Source organism: Ctenopharyngodon idella, chromosome 24 (genome assembly GCF_019924925.1).
Source record: "Ctenopharyngodon idella isolate HZGC_01 chromosome 24, HZGC01, whole genome shotgun sequence".
Lineage (NCBI taxonomy): Eukaryota > Metazoa > Chordata > Actinopteri > Cypriniformes > Xenocyprididae > Ctenopharyngodon > Ctenopharyngodon idella.
The window spans coordinates 10,664,818-10,690,375 of NC_067243.1; the positions used below are offsets into that span (position 1 = coordinate 10,664,818).

Here is a 25,558-nt window from a genome sequence, read left to right on the forward strand (position 1 = left end):
ATTTTTTTCTATTTTTGTATGAAGCCTTAATTTATTTTTATTCTTATTTATTTTTTTACTTTAGTAATTTTAGTACTTCAAATTAAGGCAACATGCTATTTACCTATAATTTACCTATTTCAACTTTTTCAATTTTAAATTATTATTATTTTTTTTTTAAATTAAGTTTTAGTTAATGACAACATTGGTATTTATAAATTAAATTTTATAAACATTATATATAAATATAATTTCGATATTAAAAAATAATTGTATTACATGAATAATATTTTTATTTATTAATACATAAAAAAAGTTAAACATAACTTTCAAATAAACAATAAAAAAATATTATATTTATATTAATTCATTCATTTGACTATTATATAAAGAATATAATTAATAATTATATAATAAAAAAAGAAAAACTTGCAGATATCACAGTTCTGATTTTCCATGTACCTTTCAGGAACACTGAAATATAATTTCAATATTAAAAAATAATTGTATTATATTAATAATATTGAAATATAAACATTCAAATAATAAACAATAAAAATATTATATTTAATATTATTTTATTTTATTACACAAAGAATATAATTGATAATTATATAATAGAGAAATAAAACTTGCTGATATTACTTTTCTGATTTTCCATGTACCTTTCAGGAAGACCATTAAACCATTTCAAGTCAGAATATTTGTAAAAGCGAGAGATCTTACCAGAGGTCTCTGTGACTTTTGTGGCTTTGAGACCCATGAGGTCAGGGAGTTGCTCGACGATGACCTCACGGGTGGCGTTGGCAATGTGAACTCTTTCGATGCTCCTCCGCTGCCAGTCGGTCCAGTAGATATACTCTCCCAGCAGCGTAAAACCAAAGATATGAGGTAGTTTGTCCTCTAGAATGGTCATCCTATTAGTGCCATCCACATTTATGACCTGTGAATAAAAAGAAATAATTTGGTTTTGTCACTGGTCATCATTCACTTCCATCACTGTATGGAAAAGAGCAGCATGAACATTTGGCTAAACATCTTTAGTGTTCAAAGTTGTACAGTACATTAGGATGAGTAGTTGACTACATTTTTTTATTTTTATGTGTACTATCCCTTTAAAAAATTGACAACTGTTGGTGGTCAGATCAAACGATTTCAATTAACAGCGCACAACAGGAAACAAGCAAACAAATCAGCCTGAATCTGTTTACGCTCGCCAAACAGCTGTACACCACATGCACCATTGGACAGATCTCCAAATACTCAGATATTTGAACTGCCATAATTGCAGTATCCTAATCCAAACCAGCTAGGATTTCCCAATTGTGGAAAAAAAATCCCTAACCAAATATGTAACTGCCAAAAGAGTAGCTATTTTAAGTCATTACAGAGTACGCAAGCTTGAGCATGACTCTTTGAATCTCTACATTTAGTGTTTTTTTCACTAAAGAAAGGCTACACAATCATTCCTATCCCAGTGAACGTGACAAAATAAGATTCCAGTCACAAGGGTTGCATTACAGGGAGGAAAATAACGCAAACTGATATAGGGAGTGGAGCCAGGACATGCCTGAATCTTTAAAAAAAAAAAGAGAGAGAGAAAGCAAGAGAAAGTGACAGATGGGAGGTTGAAACCAAGTGGGTTGCTGGGAATTGGGTTTGTTTCTGAAAAGGTTGCAATTACTGTTTCTGGAAACAGTCCTGACATTACTACTTCTCAAAATAGACGGCTTTCCATTTTTCACATTTAGCGAACGGGTGTCAGTTGCAGTAAATGCTACCCACCTAATCAAATACGTTCTAGAAAAAACTGGAAACTGGCAAAAACTGAAATGAAAAAACCTCGAAAGCTACCAACTTTATCTGGGCTTATTACGAAGGCCTGCAACTGATCTGAGCTCAAACACTTGCATTGTCTTTTTCCAATAACTGCAACCACCATTTCACTGAACTAATATTATGAGTTGATAAAGGCGTTCATTTTTATTATTATTATTTTTGTTAGTACACGTAATGTACTCAACATGAAGTCATTACTGGAAAGCATCCATGCTTTTTATGTTGCAAAAGTTGTTGGGAGTTTTTGACATTCTATACCTGTGCAATCAGACACTAAGAAATGCAGAAGCCTTTTTTTTTTTACTATTTTAAAACCGCCTGCAGCCAGATGTCTTTGTTTGCCGAATGAAACCCATGACAGTTTACTCTATCATGTCTTCTCCCTGAATGATGAATGAGATTATAAACGCTCAAACGAGCAGGTCAAGATTGAGTGACGGGCGTATTAATGCAGCATATTGTTCCTGGGTAAAGTAGCTCTTCGAACAAAGACTTCCTGTGCGCCGTCTTTCCCAACCAAGAGTTCTTCCTGTGAGGACCGGTGGAGGGGGTTTTGGGATTGGGGCGGTTGCCAGCGGCTGCCAGGGAGGGGTGTCCACCTGATTTATTTCTGTAATGCAGGCCTGCGGAGTGGCTGACTCTCCTCCGTGAAGAAAGTAAGAAGAGAGATGGAAAAGAAATAAGTGCACATTATTTTAAATTAGCACCTTCCTTTCTTAGTAATTTTAGGAATATGGTGGAATCTTGTGGGGGTTGGGAGGGAAGCTGGTACATTTGCCACCCCCGAGAAGGCAAAGACTATGTTGGACTTAGCATAAGAACACACCATGATTAGTATTTTAGCAGAAGGAAGTATACTCAGGGCTTGACAGTGCAAGCGTTTCACTCACTTTTGAGATTATGTGAGAAATGTAAAATGCATTTAGGGTTTCTTAAGTCTTTATAAAGTTTTATGAAATTTAAGGTCATAAAAAGTCTTAAAGGATTAGTTCACTTCAGAATTAAAATTTCCTGATAATTTACTCACCCCCATGTCATCCAAGATGTTTATGCCTTTCTTTTTTTCAGTCGAAAAGAAACTAAGGTTTTTGAGGAAAACAATCCAGGATTTTTCTCCATATAGTGGACTTCAACAGCTACCAATGGGCTGAAGGTCCAAATGTCAGTTTCAGTGCAGCTTCAAAGGGCTCTAAACGATCCCAGACGAGGAGTAAGGGTTTTATCTAGCGAAACGATCTGTCATTTTCTAAAAAAAATAAAAATGTATACACTTTTTAACCATAAATGCTCGTCTTGCACTAGCTCTGCGATGCGCTGCGATGATTACGTAATGCGTTGTGCAGTGCAAGACGAGTATTTATGGTTAAAAAGCATATAATTTTTTAATTTTTTTTATGACAGATCGCTCGCTAGATAAGACCCTTATTCCTTGTCTTGGATTGTGTAGAGTCCTTTGAAGCTGCATTGAAACTGCAATTTGGACCTTCAACCCGTTGAATCCTGTTGAAGTCCACTATATGAAGAAAAATCCTGGAATGTTTTCCTCAAAAACCTTAATTTCTTTTCGACTGAAAAAAGAAAGACATGAACATCTTGGATGACATGGGGTGAGTAAATTATCAGGAAATTTAAATTCTGAATTGAACAAATCCTTTAAATATCTTAAATGGTAAATATCTTAAATGGATCCCAGAATAATCATTTATTTCTGAGATATTCTGAAACAAGTAATGAGGTCAAGTACACTAAAAAAATGCTGGGTTAAAAACAACCCAAGTTGGGTTGAAAATGGACAAACTCAGCAATTGGGTTGTTTTAACCCAACGTGCTGGGCAGTTTTATTTAACCCAACTATATGGCCGGCTTAAAATGAACCCAAAATATGTTGGAAATTAAAAATCAGACACATAATTACTAGAGGCAACAATAATAATCAAAAGGTGAACATTTATTAATAAGCAATTTAATAAATGTTTATTGTTTAATTATTATTCATTAAATATATTAATACATGTTCATTTATTAAACATATTTTGGGTTCATTTAAGCAAGAAATACAGTAATTTTTAAACAATAGTTGAGTTAAATAAAACTACCCAGCAGGTTGGGCAAAACTTAACCCAACTGCTGGGTTAAAACAACCCATAATCACTGGGTTTGTCCATTTTCAACCCAGCATTTTTTAGAGTGTAGAATCAACAGGCAAAACATGCATCGGCGTCGATAGCCTCGTGGGCAGCATCGTGTCATATAGCAGCGTTACGCTTCGGGTGACCCGAGTTCGAGTCCCGGCTCGCAGACCTTTACCAGTCCTGTCCCCCTCTCTCTCTCCCACTTCGCTTCCTGTCTGCTTACTGCACTATCATAATAAAAGGCAAAAAAAAAAAAAAAAAAAAAACCCTGCCAAAAATAAATCTTAAAAAAAAAAAAAGAAGACCAAACATGACATGTACTATTGTTATATGAAACATTCATTGCTCCACATTGCATATACATGCTACTTTTTAATCAAAAATGGTAGACAGTATAATCTGAACAGTATGCAGCATACACTATACTAGTACTGCATTCTGAACACAGCCTCTGAACGAGAAGGTGGTCTTGTGGATGGATTGAGGTGTTTTAATACTTGGAAAAGTTAAACTTATTGTGAAAGCCTCCTCTTTCCTCACAGTTTGAGACAGCGGAGGCGCTGACACTCTGGAGGAATGCTAACAGACACAGACAGTGGGCTGAAACCACAATGGTGCATTTTTCTTACACTCCTCCTAACACATAGACGTCTCGAGGGTTTAAACCGGGCGCCTTCCTGCGGGATGCAGACTTTTCTCAACCCTGGAGAAAGGTTAGAGGCCTACAGTAGTGCAAGAAGGGGAGAAGCACGATAAGATAGGCCAGGCTCAGGACTTTTGGCATATAGTATTAGATGAAACTCTAAGATAACAGTACCACTACAATACTTTTTCCCCCCAAAGGAGAAGATATGAACATGTGTTTCAAGCTGCCTCCTGTCTTCTGAAAAGGCCACGACAGGGTTTTCAACGGAGGAGGGGCCCCAGACTACAAAAGTGTTTGGTGTTTCCCACCTCCTTCACAAAGCCGTCGACACATGACGTGACAAAATGGTGTTTCTATGGCACCAATGTAGAGTGGAGACACAAAACACACCCATGGACCTTAATAGAGGCCTGTCAGGCATCTTGTGTGGTATTCTACGAACGAACTTGGTAAGATGTAAGTATTACCGACCCCAAACATTTTAACAAATCGAAATTTGCACAGGATACACAATCTTATACATTTTATAAGGTCTTAAACACATAACATATTCTTTCTCAAGCTTGAGAACAACAAAAAACGAGGTTTGGTCGAGTTTTCCCATGGCCGCCTTTGAGTGAGGTAGGAATTCTTTCCACTTGTGTAATCAGGAGTTTTATTGGATGGCATACCTTGCCGACATCTGTTTCCCCTTTGCTGCACAGCATTGGACATTGTTCCTCTTGCACTGACCCCTCCTGTCCACTCCACCACTGCATCCCAGCAGCATTCCTCAAATCCCGTTCTATGAAATCAAACTTGCTCGCTCGTTTCAGCGGGAGTTGAGTGAAAGGGAAAGGGTGGAGTGCTACAAAACTAATTCGCTGATCTCTCGCAAAACCATATATGTTCGCTCAAGAGATCAAGTTTTCAGCCGATCAATCTGGAACCCCAGCAAAGTTCCTGGAGTATTCAAGGGGGGGATGGGAGAGTGAAATGAGGGGAAACCGTCAGGGGGAAGGTGAGGCCTATAGAAACGCATGGCTGCCAGTGCACACAGAGGCTGTGTGTGTTTAAGGAGCGGCCAGCTGCCGGACCCCCTTTAGACCCCAGCAAACCCAGGAAGGTCTCTGAGGTCACCCAAACACACAAAAGCAAATGCTGAGGGGACTGAAGGCTTTAGATACAATGATAAAAACTAGTAGTACACAGAACACTTACTGAGAAGCTAAATGTGCTTGCGGTGTAGGATAAAAACTAAAGCAAAAATAATGAACATTCGCAATAACACTGTTTTTACTGTATTTTTGATCAAATAAATGCAGCACTGGTGAGACTTCTTTCAAAAACTTTTGAAGAGTAGTATACATATATGCTAAAATAATTAATTCTAAAATATAGGCCTATATATTATAATAAAATTAAAAAATAAAAATAAAATAAATATGGTAATTTCAAAATATTCAGTTTTTCACACTGCTAAATTCACAGCCCGGCTAATAAATTGTACCACAAAAACTTGGACTTTGATGGTCCTCCTGTCAGCAGGAGTCTTTCTTTTCGCTTACAAAAATGCTATTCAATTTTCAGAGAGACAATTAGACATGGCCATCGAAACTGAAAGAAGGGTGTGTCTTTTTTTTCCTCTTTGACGGCCTTTTTTCCACTTCACCGAGAATTACGCACTGAGAACACAGAGTGCGAACCCTAATTTTGATGAAGGAAAACATAAAACGTACACAACAAAGCCCCCCAAAAATCTCATCAATAACGACAAAAAGTCAAGATGCTGGGTTTGTTTCTTCAAAGCCAGATTGTAAAAAGTGTCCTGACACCAGGGTGCCAAGCACATTCAATATGAAGGCGAGTGAGGTGACAGCATGGCCTCCGAAAACACAGAGCTATTGAAAGAGAGAGAGAGAGACGCACAACAGACAGAATTAAATGAAGGCTGAGCTCATCAACAAACACTTCTATTATACAGAGATGTTAAACTCATAAAGGTTGTTTAATGCATCAGGATTGCTTTGTAACTTTAAAGCTGTGTATGTATGTATGGATGTATGGATGCACAGAAAAAGAGAGATGGATGGATGGACAGAACGATAGATAGATGGATAGATGGATGGATGGATGATGGATGGATAGAACGATAGATAAAACGATAGAATGATAGAACAATAAATAGATAGAATGATAGAACAATAGAATAATAGAACGATAAATAGAACGATAGAACGACAGATAGCTAGATAGAATGATAGAACAACAGAAAGACAGACAGACAGAACGATAGATAGATAAAATGATAGATAGAACGACAGAACAACAGAACGACAGACAGAATGATAGAACGATAGATAGAACGAAAGAATGATAGAACAATAGAGTGAAAGATAGAACGATAAACAGATAGAATAGAACGAAAGAACGACAGATAGATAGAAAGATGATAGATAGATAGACAGAACAATAGATAGAATGATAAAACAATAGAACGACAGAACGATAGATAGAATGATAGAACGATAGATAGACAGAACGACAGATCGATAGATAGAACGATAGAATGATAGAATAGAACGACAGAACAATAGATATAACAACAGATAGAACGATACATAGAATAATAGGATAGACAGATAGAACAATAGATAGATATCGTTCTATTGTTCTATCTGTCTATCCATCTATCTGTCCATCTATCTGTCTATCTATCATTCTAGATAGATAGAACAATACATAGAACGATAGATATGGATAGAACGATAGATATAGATAGATAGATAGTTTGAACGATAGATAGAATGATAAATAGAATGATACATAGAACGATAGAACGAACGATAGAACGAACGAACGAACGAACGAACGATAGATAGATCGATAGACAGATCGATAGATAGTCTGAACGATAGATAGATAGAATGATACATAGAACGATAGAACGAACGATAGATAGATAGATAGATAGATAGATAGATAGATAGATAGAATGATACATAGAACGATAGATAGATAGAACGATAGATAGAACGATAGATAGAACGATAGATAGAACGATAGATAGATAGATAGATAGATAGATAGATAGATTCCAAAATATTCCATTGGAGGGGGAAAAAAATGATGGTTTCTTGATAAACTCACAATAATTTTGCCATAAGAGAGGGACATCTGTGTTCTTTGTCGTCTACAGGACTAAAGTGTTCACGCATCAAAACGATCGACGCTGAATGTGAAACCTTGTAACAGAATATACACATCTGCACTTGGATGCCAAACCCTGAGGAGTCACCTGACAGATTTTTTCAATTACCCAGTCAAGAATAAAATCCTGCGAAATAACCTCCCCTTTCTGCGTGAGCTTTGAAACATCATACGATTTCACCTGAGGTTTGGCCGGCTCTTCTGACAGGCCGACTCAGCTGTGGATGATATTATTTTTTTTATCTGTTGTTTGCTTGTCTAGGCCAAGAACAACACTGCCTTAATTCAAACAGAATGATCGGCCGCTCTACTCTATTTTTTTTTTTACCCATGAGTCCAAACCCTCATGTCTCGCCATTCTGCTCAGCGCTGCGTCTGCACTTCCTCTGACTTTGAATGATCTCGGGGAGACAAGCGCTGAGAAAGCTCCCGATGAGAAACGCTGGTGGATCAAAAACTGAATGAAAGATGCAACTTGATGGTTGTGAAACTGCAAAAATATTGACTCATGTTCCTGCAGGTCATCCGCTTACTGACGACTCCCACGGGCTGCTGGAGCCCTGAGAGGGAAGTTATCATTCCCATGGCCTTAACTGACAGCATACAACAGAAACCAGCATGTTAAACAGTCGGTCTCAGATATTTATAATAAAAGCCACATTTGAGACATCATTTTTGGACATCTTGAGAGATAAAAGTGATTTAAAAATTATACTTTCTTGCCAAATAAGCTGTTCTAACAGACTGGAGACAGAACCAAAAGACAAATGTAAATGACATGTTAATTAAATCCTAGTTTTATTGAGTATGTGACAGTTTTCATTTGGGCTTCATGCTACTATTTCTGAATTTAAGGAGACACATAGGACCAACCTCACAAAAATGTTTATATCCTGTTTACTCGATTCATAAACAGGCCAACATAAGTAAATGCATCAACATCCGGTGGATATCTGACTTTACTTTCAGACGCCCCAACGCTTCTTTGGGAGGGAGGAAAAAAAAAAAAAAAAAAAAAAAAAAAATCCCTCACACACCCAGACTCGGGGAGTGGAGCTCTTCTGTTTTGACAAAGAGCAGTAAGATGAGAAGGTCAGACAGTCGAGAGGAAAGTATTCATCTTACCTAAACTGTCACAAATGCTACATTAAAGTTTATAGACAGCAATAAGGCAGCAGAAACAATAAAAATGAATCATTCTCTTTGCCAAAAATAAATGATATGAATATGAAGATCAGATTTACCAGTGTTACAGTGAACATGGTGTAAAAACGCATTGATTAATCTCAATATGAATATCAATGACATATATATATATATATATATATATCCCCAGAATGTGTCTGAAGTTTCAGCTCAAAATACCCCACAGATCATTTATTATAGCTTGTCAAATTTGCCCCTATTTGGGTGTGAGCAAAAACACACCATTTTTGTGTGTGTCCCTTTAAATGCAAATGAGCTGCTGCTCCCGCCCCCTTTCCAGAAGAGGGCAGGGCTTTAACAGCTCACGCTTCGGTTGTCAACAACAACAAAACTGGAGAATCTCACGCAGCTAAAATGATGATTGTCAGTAACGGTGTTCAGCCTTACATTGTTCAAACCAGAGACTAATGAAGAGACTCAGGAAGAAGTTACAACTTTTAGAAAGCATCTGGACGTTTCTGAATGGTTAGTGGATAAATTTATGTAGTTGCTGTGGAGTTGATCTTTTGTGCAAATCCAGCGTTGAATTGACCCTCATTTGTGAAGCAGTAAGGCGTAAAATGATGGCATGATAACAACAACTCTTCCTCTTCTCTAAAGCAGCCCAACATGGCCGCACCCTCTTTATTGCATGTTCCAGGGGGCAGGGTTTATGTAAATTTTAGGGTTAGTGATGTCACTAACCCAGGAAGAAGTTTGTTGTAGTCCCTACCAGCCATTTGCTGTAGTCCTTAAAAAGCGATTTCTGTAAAATAAAATCTCCCTTTGCATTGAACTCTGAGTGTTGTAACTTCTGTTTGATGTTGTTTATTCTCAAACAGCAAAAAACTAAAGTTAAAAAAGCCCCTTTAAAAGCCTGATGTAGCACAGTGTGTTTCAGTAATTGTTTGGTCACCTGACTCAGCATTACTTCCACGAACTGCCACTGAAATCGATGGATTCGTAATGTCCTTTGACTCGCGTAAACTTTAAATGTTCCCATGCTGATCTGTCTACAGTAGTATGCTGTTCTGTCTGGGACAGCCAAAGGTTTGTCTAACCCGTGCAGAAAGCTACGAGTTGAAATGGTGTCTCAATTGGCTGTAAATTTGGAAACAATGTGTTTTCTCTGGGGTACATATGGGATGGATTGTGAGCAGACAGCAGAGTCGACAGCTGCCGGTGACTGCTTACCACAACACTGCTGCTGCTGTTGCAAAAAAATAAAAAAATAAAAAATTGGGGGCTGCTGCTGTATTACGTTAATCCGTGAACATCTCCAGAACAGAAGCAGAGAGCTGGGCGACTTCCCCCTTCACCACCCTCCCGCTGACAGATGTGGGACAGTGGCGAACATCCCTCAGGAAATGAGATGGATTGCGGTGGCAATAACCAAGCTACAGGACAGGAACGACTAGGACAGCTGAGTGAAACCAGGCCAAGGGTGCCAGACATTACACTTTCACAAGTCTCACTTGTAATGTGAGAAAGAAAGAGAAACTGATTGCAAAAGAATGAAGCACCCATATAGCATTTCAACTGATAATGAACAGCATTTTATGGTCAGTAAGACAACGGATTCATTTACTTTTTGCATTTTAACCCTTTCAGTGTTGCATGAAAGCTCAAAAACTGAACTTTACAATGCTTACAAGCAATCCGACCAAATCTTAGCTACTGCTTTTTAATTTAGTGACAAATTATGAATTTCCTGTAACAAAACATGAAAATAATAATAACTGTAACAGGTAATAAAGCATCAATGAATTGTTGTGTCATGTATAGTTAGAAAGGGCTTATCTAGTATATGATATAAGCATATTAAACAAGTCTTTAAAAAACAGCTCCAAAAAGTGCATGTAATGCAATAGGTGCAATATGCTTTTCCATATGTAAATATGATAATCCCGCCCAATGAGCCATCTGATTGGTCCAGTGTTTTAAAAACTGACTATTGTTTGCTCTACTGTGTCAAAAATAATTTCTTAAGTTGCAAAAAAAGTTTTTACTTTATTTTACTTTAAAAAAGTTAAATGTTAAAAACAAGATTTAAAAAATTCATCCTGCCCCCAAATATTTTATTGTTTTTGCTTATTACTTGATCGAAACAAACAGAATAGTAGAAATGGCATATTGTAGAGCAGATGTTTCAGATTAAAACAAGCCAAAACAACATAATGTGCATAGATATAAGGAAAAAAAAATCCTCAAAGAGCAACATGACATGCTAATTTGGCTTATTTATAATTAAAATAATTTAATTTATTAATATATTGTGACGAAAATAAAGAGAAAATAAAGTCCTCCATCTTGAAGGTCTACAAGCTGATATTATAGTGAACGTCGCAATGTTAAAACTAGCACTGTATGCTAACAAACACTAATGCTCTTTCAAGGGAAACTGATGGTCTTTCAAAATGTTTTTTTTTTTAAAAACTTATTATTTAAGCACACACAACAATCTATTCATCTTACTAAAATTATAAAAATTAAATCATCATCATGACTAAGAGCCATCTCAAGCATTTCTGCAGTCTGTCAAAGTCCTGCTCACCTGTAAAAATCTTATATTTGAGCGTATTTGTTTTCTCGAACAAAATTACTAAAAAACTGCATGAGTGAAAGAATTGCTGGATTGTGTGCGCAGAGCTGGCCACAGGAGATGGAAAATATTACGAAAGTCAGGTGTCTTTTATACCCCTATAATTCAAGTGAAACCGTGTATCCTTGGAGCCTGGAACATCAAAGTTTAAGACCTCATGGTGAAACAGCCAGCAACAGCAACAAACTGTTACCAGGCAATTAACTATAGTGCTGTTTGGCTTGGACTACCACTGGCTGGACTTGGCCCACACTAAGGCGCAAACTTGCAATTCTGTTACATTTGAGCAGATTCTAGTGAGAAAACTAAAGCAGAGACCACTCATTATACCTACATGGTGGGAATCAATTCTATGTTATGTTTTTTCTGGCCAATATACAATTACAGAATAAGTTAAAGACATATACAATAGGAACGTCACAACATCCCACTGATGTATGGCAAGATGATACGCAAAAGTTTCTCGGCTGGATAAAGCAAACCAGTGTCTCGCTAGTAAAGTTTTGATGGATGAGTATTACAATCAAGGTAAAGATGATTTTGGTGACGTCATTAACTAAAACTATTAAAAATTGTGTTTGGTAACTACTTTTCTGAAAAACAAACTTAAATTAGAAATGTTGCCTTGGCAAGTTTAAGTTGAAGCACTAAAATTACTAAAGCTAAAAGTGAAAATGTTAAAGGTGTAGTAAGTGATTTCTGAGAAACGCCGTTGATATTTGAAATCACCAAAACAGACGCCCCTACCCAAAGGAATCACACCCCTATCTTGATAACTCCACCCCCAAAATCATGAACATGCTCCCCGCTGATGAATGTATACGCCCCTTACTGCTGATTGGCTACAAGTGTGTTATGGTGCTCGGTTTGATCCACTTTCAACAGTGTTTCTCAGAAATCGCTTACTGCACCTTTAAATGGAAATTAAAACATTGACTAAAGCACACAAAAACACAACTAAAACTTAATGTGAAGTTAAAATAAAAACTAAAAATACAAAAATAAAAGCTAATTTCAAGTATTAAAAAGTGTAATACTAATAACAACACTAAAATACTAATAAACTATATGACTACTTAGGATTCTAACATCTGAAATAAGCTATATATATAGCATATTTCGGATATAATATAACATAACATAAAATGCCACCTTCCTGCCTGGGAAGGAAGTTCTCTGCCAGTCTGCCAGATCTGTGTGGGACATCCATCACCTGTACGAACTCCATGTAAACGGAGCTGCATTTGAAGCTCACAGCCTCTTCAAAACAGCTTATTGTACCACTACCGTCCAAATCAAAACAGCCCTCGCTCTTATGGGCCTTGGATGTGCCGCTAACTCATAGACAAAGAAACTATCATTAGCATGGCCAATGTTTTAGCGAGAGGCCCCTCGCTGGAAAAACCCTGCGCAAATCAAGTTTCACGGCTCCCGTAGGCCACAATGTGCCAGGGCCATTGGAGCAAACGCTTTGGGGGACTTTAGAGAAAAGCATTATTGATCCTCTTCACACTTATGTTTTTTTGCCAGCATCCATCAGTAGACGAGCCCTCGGCCACCTCACATCGTTCCGCTGCAAATAAAAGCCTTCATTCAAGCTGTTGCTTTTCATTGTCACGGTGTTGCCATACTGAAGGGCCATCAAAATGCACTTCAAGATTCATTGTAGTCAAATGGCTTTATTGAGAGGAAAATTAAGACTTTAAGGGAAGGGAAAAAAAGGGGAAAACGTAGCTATTAAGACTTAACAGGCTATTTAAGCAATGCAAATGGACAACACAGAACAAATAAACTGAATAAAAATGCATAAAATAAAATGCAACTGGACTGGAATACAATAATTTCATTTATAGTTTTATCATTATAGAATGTACAAGAAATGTACAACAAATTTTAGTCGACTTATAAGGGATGTGCAAAACTACATATTTTCCTTAAGACTGATTTGTCCACTGGCCGTTCAGGCAACCCAATGATTAGTTGACAAATTTAAGGGTTTTAGGCTCACCTGATACCATTAAATATATATTAAAGGGGACTGACCTTGTCCATGTTTAAGTGCTATAATCGGGTCCCCGTGCATCTAACAACCCGAAAAATGTGAAAAAGGACAACCCAGTAACTTTGTTTTGGCAAGCCTTTCTTTGCAAGCATGTGAAAAAAAGAGCTATTCAGATTTCGCTCCCCTAGTGACGTGAGAAGGGGATCTTATTATAATATTACCGCCCCTTAATCCGCCATTTTGTTTTCGCAAACGACAACGGTGTATCAATTCTAACGCCATGGCGAAAGTTCAGGCAAAGCATGCTAACTGTTCTGTCACTGGCTGCACAGACGAGTCCCAGTCTCAGAGGAGACAAAAGAGCAGTGGATTTATTTTATTTTAAATGGAAATCCCCCAGGACTGCTTTAGAGAAGAGGAAGAGTTGTTGTAGTAGAGTGTTTTTGCCATGCCGTCATTTAACACCGGACTGCTTTACAAACAAGGGTCAATTCAACGCTGGATTTGCACAAAAGATTAACATGATGGCACATGCTAGTCGATGAGTTGGAATCACCTCTACAGCAACTACATACATTTATCCACTAACCATTCAGAAACATCAGATGCTTTCTAAAAGTTGTAACTTCTTCCTGAGTCTCTTCATCAGTGTCCAACTCCGGTTTGAATAATGTAAGGCTGAACACAGTTACTTACAATCATCATTTTAGCTGCGTGAGATTCTCCTGTTTTATTGATGTTGAGCAACCAAAGCATGAGCTGTTAAAGCTCCGCCCTCTTCTGAAAAGGGGGCAGAGAGCAGCAGCTTATTTGCATTTAAAGGGACACACAAAAACAGTGTGTTTTTGCTCACACCCAAATAGGGGCATATTTGACAAGCTATAATAAATGATCTGTGGGGTATTTTGAGCTGAAACTTCACAGACACCAGACGCCAGAGACTTATATTACATCTTGTGAAAAGGGACATAATAGAAACATAATAAAAAATAAATAAATAAATAAACTAATCAAACTCACTGTAAACTACTCTATAATATCCTCTTCAAACTAGTGTACAAACTGTTTCCCTCAATACAATCTTCGCATCTCTGCTTGAGACAACCCTAAAAAAGCCCTCCTGTTTTGCGCAAGTTCTGCTTCACCCTGTTCTACATATTTGTCTTTATGGGAACCCAGAGGGCACCCATGGCACTTCGCAATCAGGTTCACAAAAGACTCTGTGAAAGCACAATCTACATAACTTCCCCACAAAGCAAGGGACTTACTAAACTGGGGACGGCACATCAGTCAAATGAGTTATCTTAAACATCTCTACACCAAGGGGGTGAATTGAGGGGGTCTGCGGCGACATCTAAAGGGTTCAAAGGGGCGGGGTGAAGAAGGGGGTGAGTTTGACTGCACAGTAAAGAGGCGAAAACACACAGAGCGACAGAAATGAAAGCACCACAATTCCCATACAGTTTAAAGAAAAAAACCTTCCAGTGCAAAGTGCCAATAATCAAGCCCTCTTTTCAGATGTGCAGGACCTGAGATGAAAGGGGATGTTCTTGGCACGGATTCAAAACGATCCTTTGGTCGTTAAAGAGAACATGCCGTGAACCTGAAACACCAGTTGGGGCTCTGTATCGTGAAGGTGAGGACATTTCAGGTGGTTGACTGCGAACGCAAAGGTCCCCGGATGTGCTTCTGTGTAGTCAAACGTAAGGACAAAAACATTTTCCATCAGTTTTGTCATCATTTACTCACATCCAGAAATTCTGGAGACTGTGCAGGTCACACTTTTTTATGCAATTACAATATATGGAAACTGCAAAAGCATCATAAAAGTGGTTTATACGACTCGTGCACTACATACCAAGTCTTCTGAAGTCATACAATAGCTTTGTGCAAGAAAAAGAAAAATATTTAAGTCAATATTATTTACCGACTATCTTCATTGAGCTGGGGGATTGGGTCACTGAGTTAAGTCGAGAACCAAATCGGTTTTATTTGTGAATGAATCATTCAGAGCTTGTTTCATTGAAAAGATGTGACTCGAAAGATAGATTTGAAGATCGCTACTTCTTTCAAGAACACACAATAGCTCGGATGTGCGTTTGAATGTTCATGGTTGTAGCAGTGATGGTTTACAGGAGATGAAACAACAATAATAAAAATAAATAAATAATAGAATAAATAATTGATTGAATCCTAATTTATACAAGAGTTTCAGTTAATAGTAATGTAAATATAGGTCTGTTTCCCCACACACAGCTATCAAATGATTTAGGAAGACTTGGAAGAAAGTGCATGAGTCAAGTCTTTAAAACACCTTATATATATTATATATTTTTTTATATTATCACCATTATTTCAGAAAAAAAGGAAGAAAATTAAAAAAAGAGAGACTAAAAAGAATGACATGAGGGTAAATGATGACAGAATATTAATTTTTGGGTGAATTATCACTATAAGGCTAATTATGGCAGCCATATATTATAGATAAAAACTTGACACCATTTTTACGGAAACATTAGTCTGTCAAACCTAAAAATAATGTCTCAAAACAGGCTGAAGAAACTGCTACATGGTCCATTCACGAACATGAAAAATTAACAATGGAAATGTCCTTAGCCCCAAATGCAATTCAACTTTTCAAGGAGGAAGGTAAAAAAAAGGCTTTTCAGACATGGCCTATCACCAGCCGTGTTAAAGGGGGGAAAAAAAGCAAGAAGGCAAGAGGGAGGGAGGAGGGCCCGAAAGCCTCCATTCCTCTATTTATAACCATTCAGGCAGTAAGCAGCCACATTCCAAATGCCAGAAGGCACTTTTCAAAACTCCTCATTTAAAACTTAATGTTGTTTTCAGCTCCTAAAAAAGAACCGCCCTCCCTCATACCCACCATCAACCAAAAGGAACCAAGCGGGTAAAAAAAAAAAAAAAAGCCAAACAGTAACATGTAAATGTGACTCTGTTCGGAGGCAGTCCAGAATCAGCCCTTTCAAAACAAAAAGGGCAGCTGAAATGAGGTAAGCGAGCATCAGTATGCAAAAAAGATAATCTTTAATGAGAAATTACTGATGGCCGGGCCGTCCTGCAACTCCGGCGATTAGCACTTCAAGGGCTTTTCTTCCTTTCAGAGGGTAAGTGGGCCAGCTAAAGAATGGCCTCCGCCTCCATTAAGGTGAATCTGAAGAACCCTTGTGAGAAAGGAGAACAGAACACACTTGTCAGCTGCTAGGAGCCTGGGGAATGTGGCGCAGCCACCCAAAAAGTGCATCTGGTGCAGGGGTGGGGTGGTGTGCGTGGATTGAGGAGGACCTCCGCGAGGTTTCGCCTCTATTCTGTGCAGCTTTTGTTCTGGAGTAGGCAGGGGGTCAGCTCTGAACACATGACCACAGGGCTTCCCTCCTCAGCCAGGCAGGAGAAAGAGTGCGTCCCGAATCTCCCTTCAAAACATTTTCAAAGGAACATAAAAATCACAAATGAGGTCTCTTTAATATCTCAATTGTTTCTCCTACACGGTAATGAGATTAAATGGAGAGTCTTCTGCTGAACAGATTTTTCTTCTCAGAAAACGACCCTGTCCCATCTAGAGTATCAGAAGTGGTCTCAACAGTGTCTCAAACTGTGCTCAAGATCTGCCAAGACATTGAGGTCTGCAAAATGCAAACAAAAGTCAGAAATATCAGCATGATCTCTAAAATTTCTCATCAAATTCTTCTGAGATCAAATTATCTGAGGAGAAACAAAGTTGATACTCAAATGATACATAACCAAGCAATAAAGAGCAACAAACGAGCTATAATAATAAATGTTCCTTTGGGGTAATGATTCCAATAGGAAAGAACAATCACAAATGAGATTTATTTAATGTCTCAATTGTTTCTCAGTTACAGAAATGATATTAAACAGATTTTTGCTTTTAAAAAGTCTCCATGAAACTCAAATATGTTCATGCAGCACTCAGATCTGCCAAGATACCTGCCGGATAATCAATATGATCTCAAACAAATTTTAGGGAGAAACAGGACAAGGTTGTAACTCTTAATTAAACCGCCTGAGGTATGAAAGAGCAACCTCTGAACAATACAATGTTCCTGGGTAATGGTGAGTGACCAATCCATCGGAATTTCAAATCCGTCCAAATGTTGATTTTCGAAAAAAGGGCTTTCTGTTGCTCGATGGCTGAACTGATTATAAAACCTAGGCTGCAAATCTAACAAAGAACACCTTCTGCAACTCTCTATCCTGTGGCGAATACAATAAAACTGTCAGTCAATTATACAAGCTTCTGCTAAAACAGGTTTAAGATTTATTTTTGGCCTTTATTGAGATGGGACAGTGTAGAAGACTGACAGGAAGCGAAGAGGGAGAGAGAGAGAGGGGGATGGGATCAGGAAAGGACCACAACTCAAACCCGGTTCGCCCAAAGCGCAACCGCGCTATATGTTGGAGTGCTGCCCACGAGGCTATCGGCTTGTGGGGAAAAAAAAAAAAAAAATTCTATAGGAACACAGCCTTAAAGAGAGTACCAGTGCTCAGCAGTAATTCATTGGGATAATTTGGAGAGGATTATTCTAGGAGGTGTTGCACGTGGACTTCAATGAGCATATGGCCTTTTACCGAACTCGATCTGTCAGCAGGAGTGCCCTAATCCTCAACTCATTCAGCTCGGCTTTAACTCAGGAAAACACCACCTCGCTCCTCCCTTAGACGGCCACAGAAAACACCTCCGCATCTCAAAGAGAGAGTAAAGAAGAGTGCACGCAAACAGGGACTCGCGCAGAGTCGTGGTGGTTTTTAGGCCGCCCTTGCCCTGCTGTTCACCCTTGGCCCGCCTGTCCTACTGCCCCTTCTCTTTAAACGCCACAGCAGGGAACCTGGCAGACTGAAAAAAGCCCTGGGTTACAAACAGGTTAGTTGTGAAGGCATTTTGCTAGCTGTGACTATCCGCAAAATGTCCAAAGCTGGCTGCTCGCTGGGAGTTCAGTGCATCAATAAATAATACCTACCCTTTAAAGGCACAGTTTGACTGCTCTTACATAAACTTTCCACACACCTAGGTTAACAGGTTTATGGGCTTAGATAACATGCAAAAGACTGTAGTGTTATGCAGACATATTCCAGATTGATCTGTATTTGTTCAATTTGTTAATGTTAGTTAATACATTAGGTACCCTCAACTAACAAACAACAATACTTTTACAGGATTTATTAATCTAGGTTAATATTAACTTCGCATACAAACACATTTTTAACATTTCAAATGGTAAAAAACGTCATTAGATATATTATGAATAATATGAATTAACAATGAACAATAGATTATTTATATATTAATTTATGATACCTAATGCATTAATTAATGTTAACAAATTAAATCTTAATGGAATCCATAAGAGAATAAGAGAATGTTAGTCAAAGTACAGAAAGATATTGAGAGAGCCAGGATTGGAAAGATTGTTGAGAGTCAGCGTGAGAAGAAAAGCAAACGAGCGCGAGAAAATAAGAGGGGGATGTTTCCTTAGCTTCTTTTGTGTTTACACGACAGGCTTTCAGGCATATTGACTGAATGAAAAAACCTCTGTATTATGACACCCAGGGACCTGTGCCTACAGGTAGCTGACTAATTACACAATGCCAAAACCATGAAAACGCCCAGACCACGAAGCCTGTGCCACAAAAGAACAGACACTGAGGAAACAAAAACAGACGGAGAGAAATTATGAAAGAATAAATCAAGACGTTTGGTCTGAGGCCTGAGTTAGAATGCTAAAACAGAAAAAAAAAATCCATTTAAGTATGAAACCTTACACAGGAAATCCTTTTAAATATACTTGAGGTTTCACAATGGTTGGGTATTCGAATAAAAACAAAAGTGCGGGAACTGACCGGATGTCTGGTGTCACTCTTTTTTGAGATATTACACAACTAGTCTGAGATTCTAAAACCACTTCACATTGAAACAGCTTGATAAACTGACAGTGTCAATGGAGAATGTGCACTTAATGCACTCTCAAGGTCTCACATATGTCTCAAGACTCTCTCTTTAAAATCTGCAGGAAGGGGGTGCAATTCAAATGGTAGTTTCGAATAAACAACTGGATCTTTTCGAGAAAGACCCTTCGACAAGGCCATTACGATGATCACTTCAAGGAAGTACTTGAAGAACTAGCTGCTCACTTTCGACAAGGAATTCGCCCTTGGACTCTCTGCCAGTCCTCAGGTCCCCTCTCATTACTCCACATATTAAGACTATTCAATCAGCACCAAAGCTAGAGTCTCAATTCACCTCCTTGTTGAGCATGGAACACCATAAAATGTAATTGTTACTCGTATATGCTTTTAGTGAAGGGAAATCTAATAAGTAAGAGTCGCAGCAAGATGACACCACAGCACAGCAATTCCCATTTAAAGTAAAACTTTAGCTGACTTACCTCAATTTTGTCCGTTTTGGCGTCGCCCCAGTAAAGCTTTCCTGCAACATAGTCTATGGCCAAACCATTGGGCCAACCAAGAGAGGTGTTGAGCAGCACAACGCGGTCAGTGCCATCCAGGTTTGCTCGTTCGATCTTAGGCATCTCCCCCCAGTCAGTCCAATACATGTATCTGAAAAACAGAATCAAGAGGTAAATCGCATGTTATTTCAAAGGGAATCTCATTAGAGATCTCAGAAATGACCTTAAAATTAACTTCAATACCCATTTATGGGATCCAACACGATGGCTCGCGGCTCGTCCAGGTTCTCAGATATGAGGACGCGTCGAGAAGTGCCATTGAGTCTGGTCACCTCAATGCGATCGGTGCCAGTGTCCGTCCAGTAGAGGTTGCGCGCCACCCAGTCCACCGCAATTCCATCTGGATGATTAATCTCGTTGGTGACCAAAGTCTGGGCGTCGCTTCCATCGATTCGGGCGCGGCGGATGGCCCTCACCTCATCGTCCGTCCAGTAGACGTATCCTTCAACCGGGTCATAGTCAATGGCGATTGCATGCCGGATGTCACTGACTTGTAAGACTATGTCCGTGAAGTCAGGTAAGTCCAGGGATATCCGCCGAAGGTCCGTACGGCGAGCCAGTAGAAGCACCTGTTCCGCCCCTGGGAATAAGATTGAGATTTGCTCATATGGTTGAGCATGAGAACAACAAAGACTTCTGTTCTTTTGTCCATCTTGCAAAGATTCAAGTACCAGAGATGCCGTGGCCTTTGACCTGCACTGTCTACTTTAATTAGGATGATAGAAACTAGTAAAACATCATGCAAAGTGGTCTACAAAGAGGTGTATTAAGACTACTACCATGCCTAAGGCATAGATTCAACTCGTCAAACAAAACTGAGTCTGACAGAAGCAATTAGTAGCATGAATTGCAGAGTTGTCCCTGCAGACGGTGCACTGCAAGATCGCATTGCTCCATTACAAAAACCGCATGCCAGGTTTAAATACCAACAGTAGAATCTGTCTAGACCCAATCTGTGGAAGCAATTAGGTCCAACCTTGTCCTTATTTAATCTCTCTTTGTAACCCAGCACGCTCCAATACCCACAACACCAGCTGCGGTCCACGGCACCCAATAAGTAGTGACATCCATCAGCGCTGACACCAATAAGAAGAGGGAAAAACAGCTCCACTAGTGTTTCTTGTGCTTTTTTTTGCTCCTTTTGGTTTTAATTTGTCCTTCGTTCTGCCTTGCATGTTATCAAAGTGAGTGGACGTCTGACAAAACCAAAACAAATGCCTTCAATTTAACCACCCAAGCTAAACAAGTACGAGGTGTGGACGTTTGCTCATGCTAATCCTTTGTCCTACTGGACCCGCTTGTGCCCTTGCCTTACCGCTAATCAAAGTCCAGTACAATGGGGTATTGTTTGAGTTCTGATTAGTTGTCAACTTTTCAGGAGGGTTGCTTAATCCTGAGGTCAGTGGGAATATGTTTCATTTGGCCTCCCCTGTCCTCCACTAACGCAATTCTGGACAGCTCCATGTTTCACTTGCGCCACTGGAATGAGCACTTAAAGATGTATATCTTATTGTTTCCTGGCTTGGGAATACACTACCTCAAATTTGAAGGAGTTATAAACTCAAGTAGAAAGGCAGAGCGACTTGGGAAGGGGGCGAATGTAATGTTTTTCTAATAAAAGAGCAGTCTATCGTTAACAGGCTGGGTGCACAGATACAATGGACGAGTCTGTTCTGGAGAGGCTGGGAAAAAACCCTTAAGCAAGCCAGGGGTGAAGCCTGATTTGAGAGTAGCCCTTAACGCTTAATGTACATCCTCATCAAGAACAAAAGAACAATTGCATTCATTTTAAATTAGTCAAATGCATTTCACTTTTTGGACATATAAATACACCTCAATCTTTCTGTTGTCCCCAGTTTACTTTATTATAATTACTGTATTTCACTAATGAAGTTTCCAAGATTTCAAATTGTTCAAATTCTGAAAAAAGAAGCTAATGAATCATTCAGACCAATTCAGCCAGTAAAAAAAACAGACAAGGGAAAAAAAAATTACTCAAAAGAAGGATTTGAACACATCCCATTTCCCATGATTTTATCTACTTCCACGACTTTTACAGACCTGGAAAATATAATTTTAAAATTTCCTAATATTTTCAAGCACCCCACAATGACTTCAACAATTTACAATGAGCAAAGGGGCATTCCTTAAGGAGCGTGGAGACGTAGGAATGTATATAAACCCTTTGAGTAATTCAAACTAACAAATTTCCTGAACTGGACCTAAACGCACAAACCTTGTCACCCCCTAAATGGTTACCTTGACACGGGACCACCTAAGCCCCAAACTAGGTTTACTAGCTCTTCCTCTAGGCTAAAACTCTTGTGAGAATGAGAAAACGGAGGGAAATGCGTCAGAAGTTATGGAACAAGGTTATGATTCATGATTGCTGAATCAGAGGAGAGTGATTTTGAATTGTGAACTCAAAGGGGCCGCCATCTGTCAAACATTAGTCTCTGTCATGGTCTTCTGCGCAGGACGGCATGCAAATGTTTTATAGATGCACAGTATGCCAATCCAATACCAAAACCAGCCCATGAAAGGCCACAGTTCATAAAAATCTAATTTTACGCTCGAGAGCGGGAACATCATAATAAAATTATAAATGCAACACAACCCTTCCATTCTCTTCATAGAAAATTAGCTCTATCTATCTATGTATGTTTTTTACCTGGTCGACAAGTCTTTCCATCCTCTTTGAGTTTAACCCCTGTTGGACAAGCACAGCTGTAGAAGGGCGGCATGGGGGAGAGGAGACACAGGTGGGAACAGCCTCCGTTTCTTTCACTGCATGGAGTTTGAACTGTGAAGCAACGACAGGGAAAGAGGAAAGCTATAAAACTGTTGTTTATTAGACATTACTGCAAAGAGCAATGATCTCCAGGTTAAAAAATGACCAGAAAACAGAGTGATCTAAAGAGTGTGTGAATGTTTCACCACATTCTCACCTTAATTTGAGAAAGTTCATCAGATAGTGTGATTAATGTTGTAGAACAGTGAATTATATTGTAAATACAGGTCTGGTATATAAATAACCATGGCTTGAACAGATTAACCCTGCTCGAAGGTTGCTCAGGAGACTTAATGGAGTTCTTAGTAATGTTTTGCTTAATTTAGATATCAACTAGTTGTTATCATGGCAAATCTGAAAATATGAGACTTAAGGAACAGTCTCAGTTTAATTACATTTATGTCTAGGAGAAACAATTAAGATAATAAAAGAGATCTAATTTGTTATTTTCCTTTCCTACAGGAGGACTCGTTTGAAAAATTATGCTATTTTTGGGGATTTTCCTCATATGATGCAGTATTTGCGGCCATGAACTTCCTTTTCACCTGTAACTCGACAGATTAGAAAAGAGAGGAAAAAGCAGCATTGCTCAGTTCCCAAACAAAACTGCAACCCTTGAACAATAGCAGGTGGCAGCAAAAACATTTTATTTCCTGTAACAGGTTTTTCCATTTCCACCAGGTCACACTCTGCTCGCCATAGCCTCTCAGAAAATGCATCTGCTCCCATCAGGAAAACACAGGCGGCCCTGACCCAACACTTGCTATCCCCCCCTCTTCTCCGTGCTGCTTGCAGATGTGGTGTCTGCCCAGCACATTGACTGATGACTGGTCCACAGTTCAGGGACACGTGAGGAAATTCACAAAATATTGATATTGGCACATTTTTGAGGACAGAGTATAATGATTGACTATGCAACTATGCCTTTAGTAATACAAACATACACTTAAAATATATTTATACAGATTAATAATATCAATAATATTAATGACCTACTCTGCTATGAGTGTCATCCATTTCACACAAAGTAATCATGACTAAATGAATATTAATCATGGTAATTTCTTTAATCTTTCAGCAGTAGATTTAACAATGCAACATCTATTTTTTCCTTTGGAACCTGCTTCAACATTACTGGTCTAGATCTTCATCCATTGTTTGCATGATGGTCGCTTTCTTTATTATCTTACCTCCAACACAACAAACACTTACCTAGTGGGGTTTTTGCAGGCTGTTAAATGTTTCGGAGCAATCCACACCCACATCCTCACACACAGACTAAGGTGGGGGTGGGATTGTGCTGGGACTGTTCCCTGTCTCCACTGAGGAGCTCTGTTTATTTGTTCAGAGTGGAATGCAGGACACTTGAAAAATTTCATTCCCTGAGAACTATTCTACCCAGATTGCCTCATGGGCCAAAAGGCCGAAACTTTTACAAAGAGACTGTACAGTAAGAGCTGAAAGAATGACAAAAAAAAAAATTAAACATGGAATGTGAAGGATCTCTTGAGGGAACCTGACCTGAGCGCAATACTGAAAATTTCTGTTCCTTCACAAACATGGTTTTTGAAAATTTGATGAGCAATAGAGCTTCAAATTAGTCTGAATCTTAGGGCCAGCACATAACCAATGGGTCCTGGGATAAAAATTTGTATTGGTTTGACAAAAAAAAAAAATCAACTAGTGTTGTGAATTTTTGTGATGTTCAGACTCACTGTTGGGCTGCCGCTCTTGGCCAAGCACCTGGATGTCCATCGGCGAGTAAATGCCATTGAGAATTTCTCTCCGTTTCTCTCCGGTGTGTTTGTCGCAGGCGTGGATGGATCGGGTCTGCCAGTCGGTCCAGTATAGCGTCTCGTCATAAAGAGTAAGGGCGAATGGGTGGGTGAGAGAACCCTCCACGACGGCCTCCCTGTAACCATCAACAGATATGTAAATAGGCAGCCTGGTCGAATGGCCAACATATGTTGATAATTTATTATAGCTTGTCAAATTTGCCCCTATTTGGGTGTGGGTAAAAACACGCCGTTTTTGTGTGTGTCCCTTTAAATGCAAATGAGCTGCTGCTCCCGCCCCCTTTCCAAAAGAGGGCGGAGCTTTAACAGCTCATGCTTCAGATACTCAACAACAACAAAGCTGGAGAATCTCACGCAGCTAAAATGACGACTGTCAGTAACGGTGTTCAGCCTTACATTGTTCAAACCAGAGTCGTTTCTGAACGGTTAGTTGATAAATTTATGTAGTTGCTGTGGAGTTGATTCAACTCATCGACTAGCATGTGCCGTCATGTTAATCTTTTGTGCAAATCCAGCGTTGAATTGACCCTCGTTTGTGAAGCAGTAAAATAACAACACTCTACAACAACTTTTCCTCTTCTCTAAAGCAGCCCAACATGGCCTCACCCCCTTTGTTGCATGTTCTCGGGGGCAGGGTTTATGTAAATTTTGGGGTTTGTGATGTCACCAAGTCCCTACCAGCCATTTGTTGTAGTCCTTAAAAAGTGATTTCTGTAAAAGAAAATATCTCCCTTTGCATTGAACTTTGAACGTCGTAAATTTGCAGATGTTGTTTATGCTCAAACAGCAAGATTACACACTAACTAAAGTTTAAAAAGTGATATAAACTTTTGAACACTATATATAATTTCAGCCACAAATGAAAATTCTATTGTTTTGGACCCCATTGACTTT

The 25,558-nt window shown here is 38.9% G+C and overlaps 1 protein-coding gene across 2 annotated transcripts in view; it reads right to left on the reverse strand.

Annotated features, from left to right (window-relative positions):
• The window catches only part of lrp5 (low density lipoprotein receptor-related protein 5), a 69,995-nt gene that overhangs the window by 19,629 nt on the left and 24,808 nt on the right, over window positions 1-25,558 (reverse strand). For both annotated transcript variants that reach the window (XM_051884045.1, XM_051884044.1), the window contains exons 5-9: window positions 24,584-24,780; window positions 22,749-22,880; window positions 20,261-20,657; window positions 19,997-20,168; window positions 706-922 (exon numbers count right to left, since the gene is read on the reverse strand). In XM_051884045.1, the coding sequence (XP_051740005.1) occupies window positions 706-922; window positions 19,997-20,168; window positions 20,261-20,657; window positions 22,749-22,880; window positions 24,584-24,780 (1,115 nt within the window). The remainder of the gene's footprint in view (window positions 1-705; window positions 923-19,996; window positions 20,169-20,260; window positions 20,658-22,748; window positions 22,881-24,583; window positions 24,781-25,558) is intronic.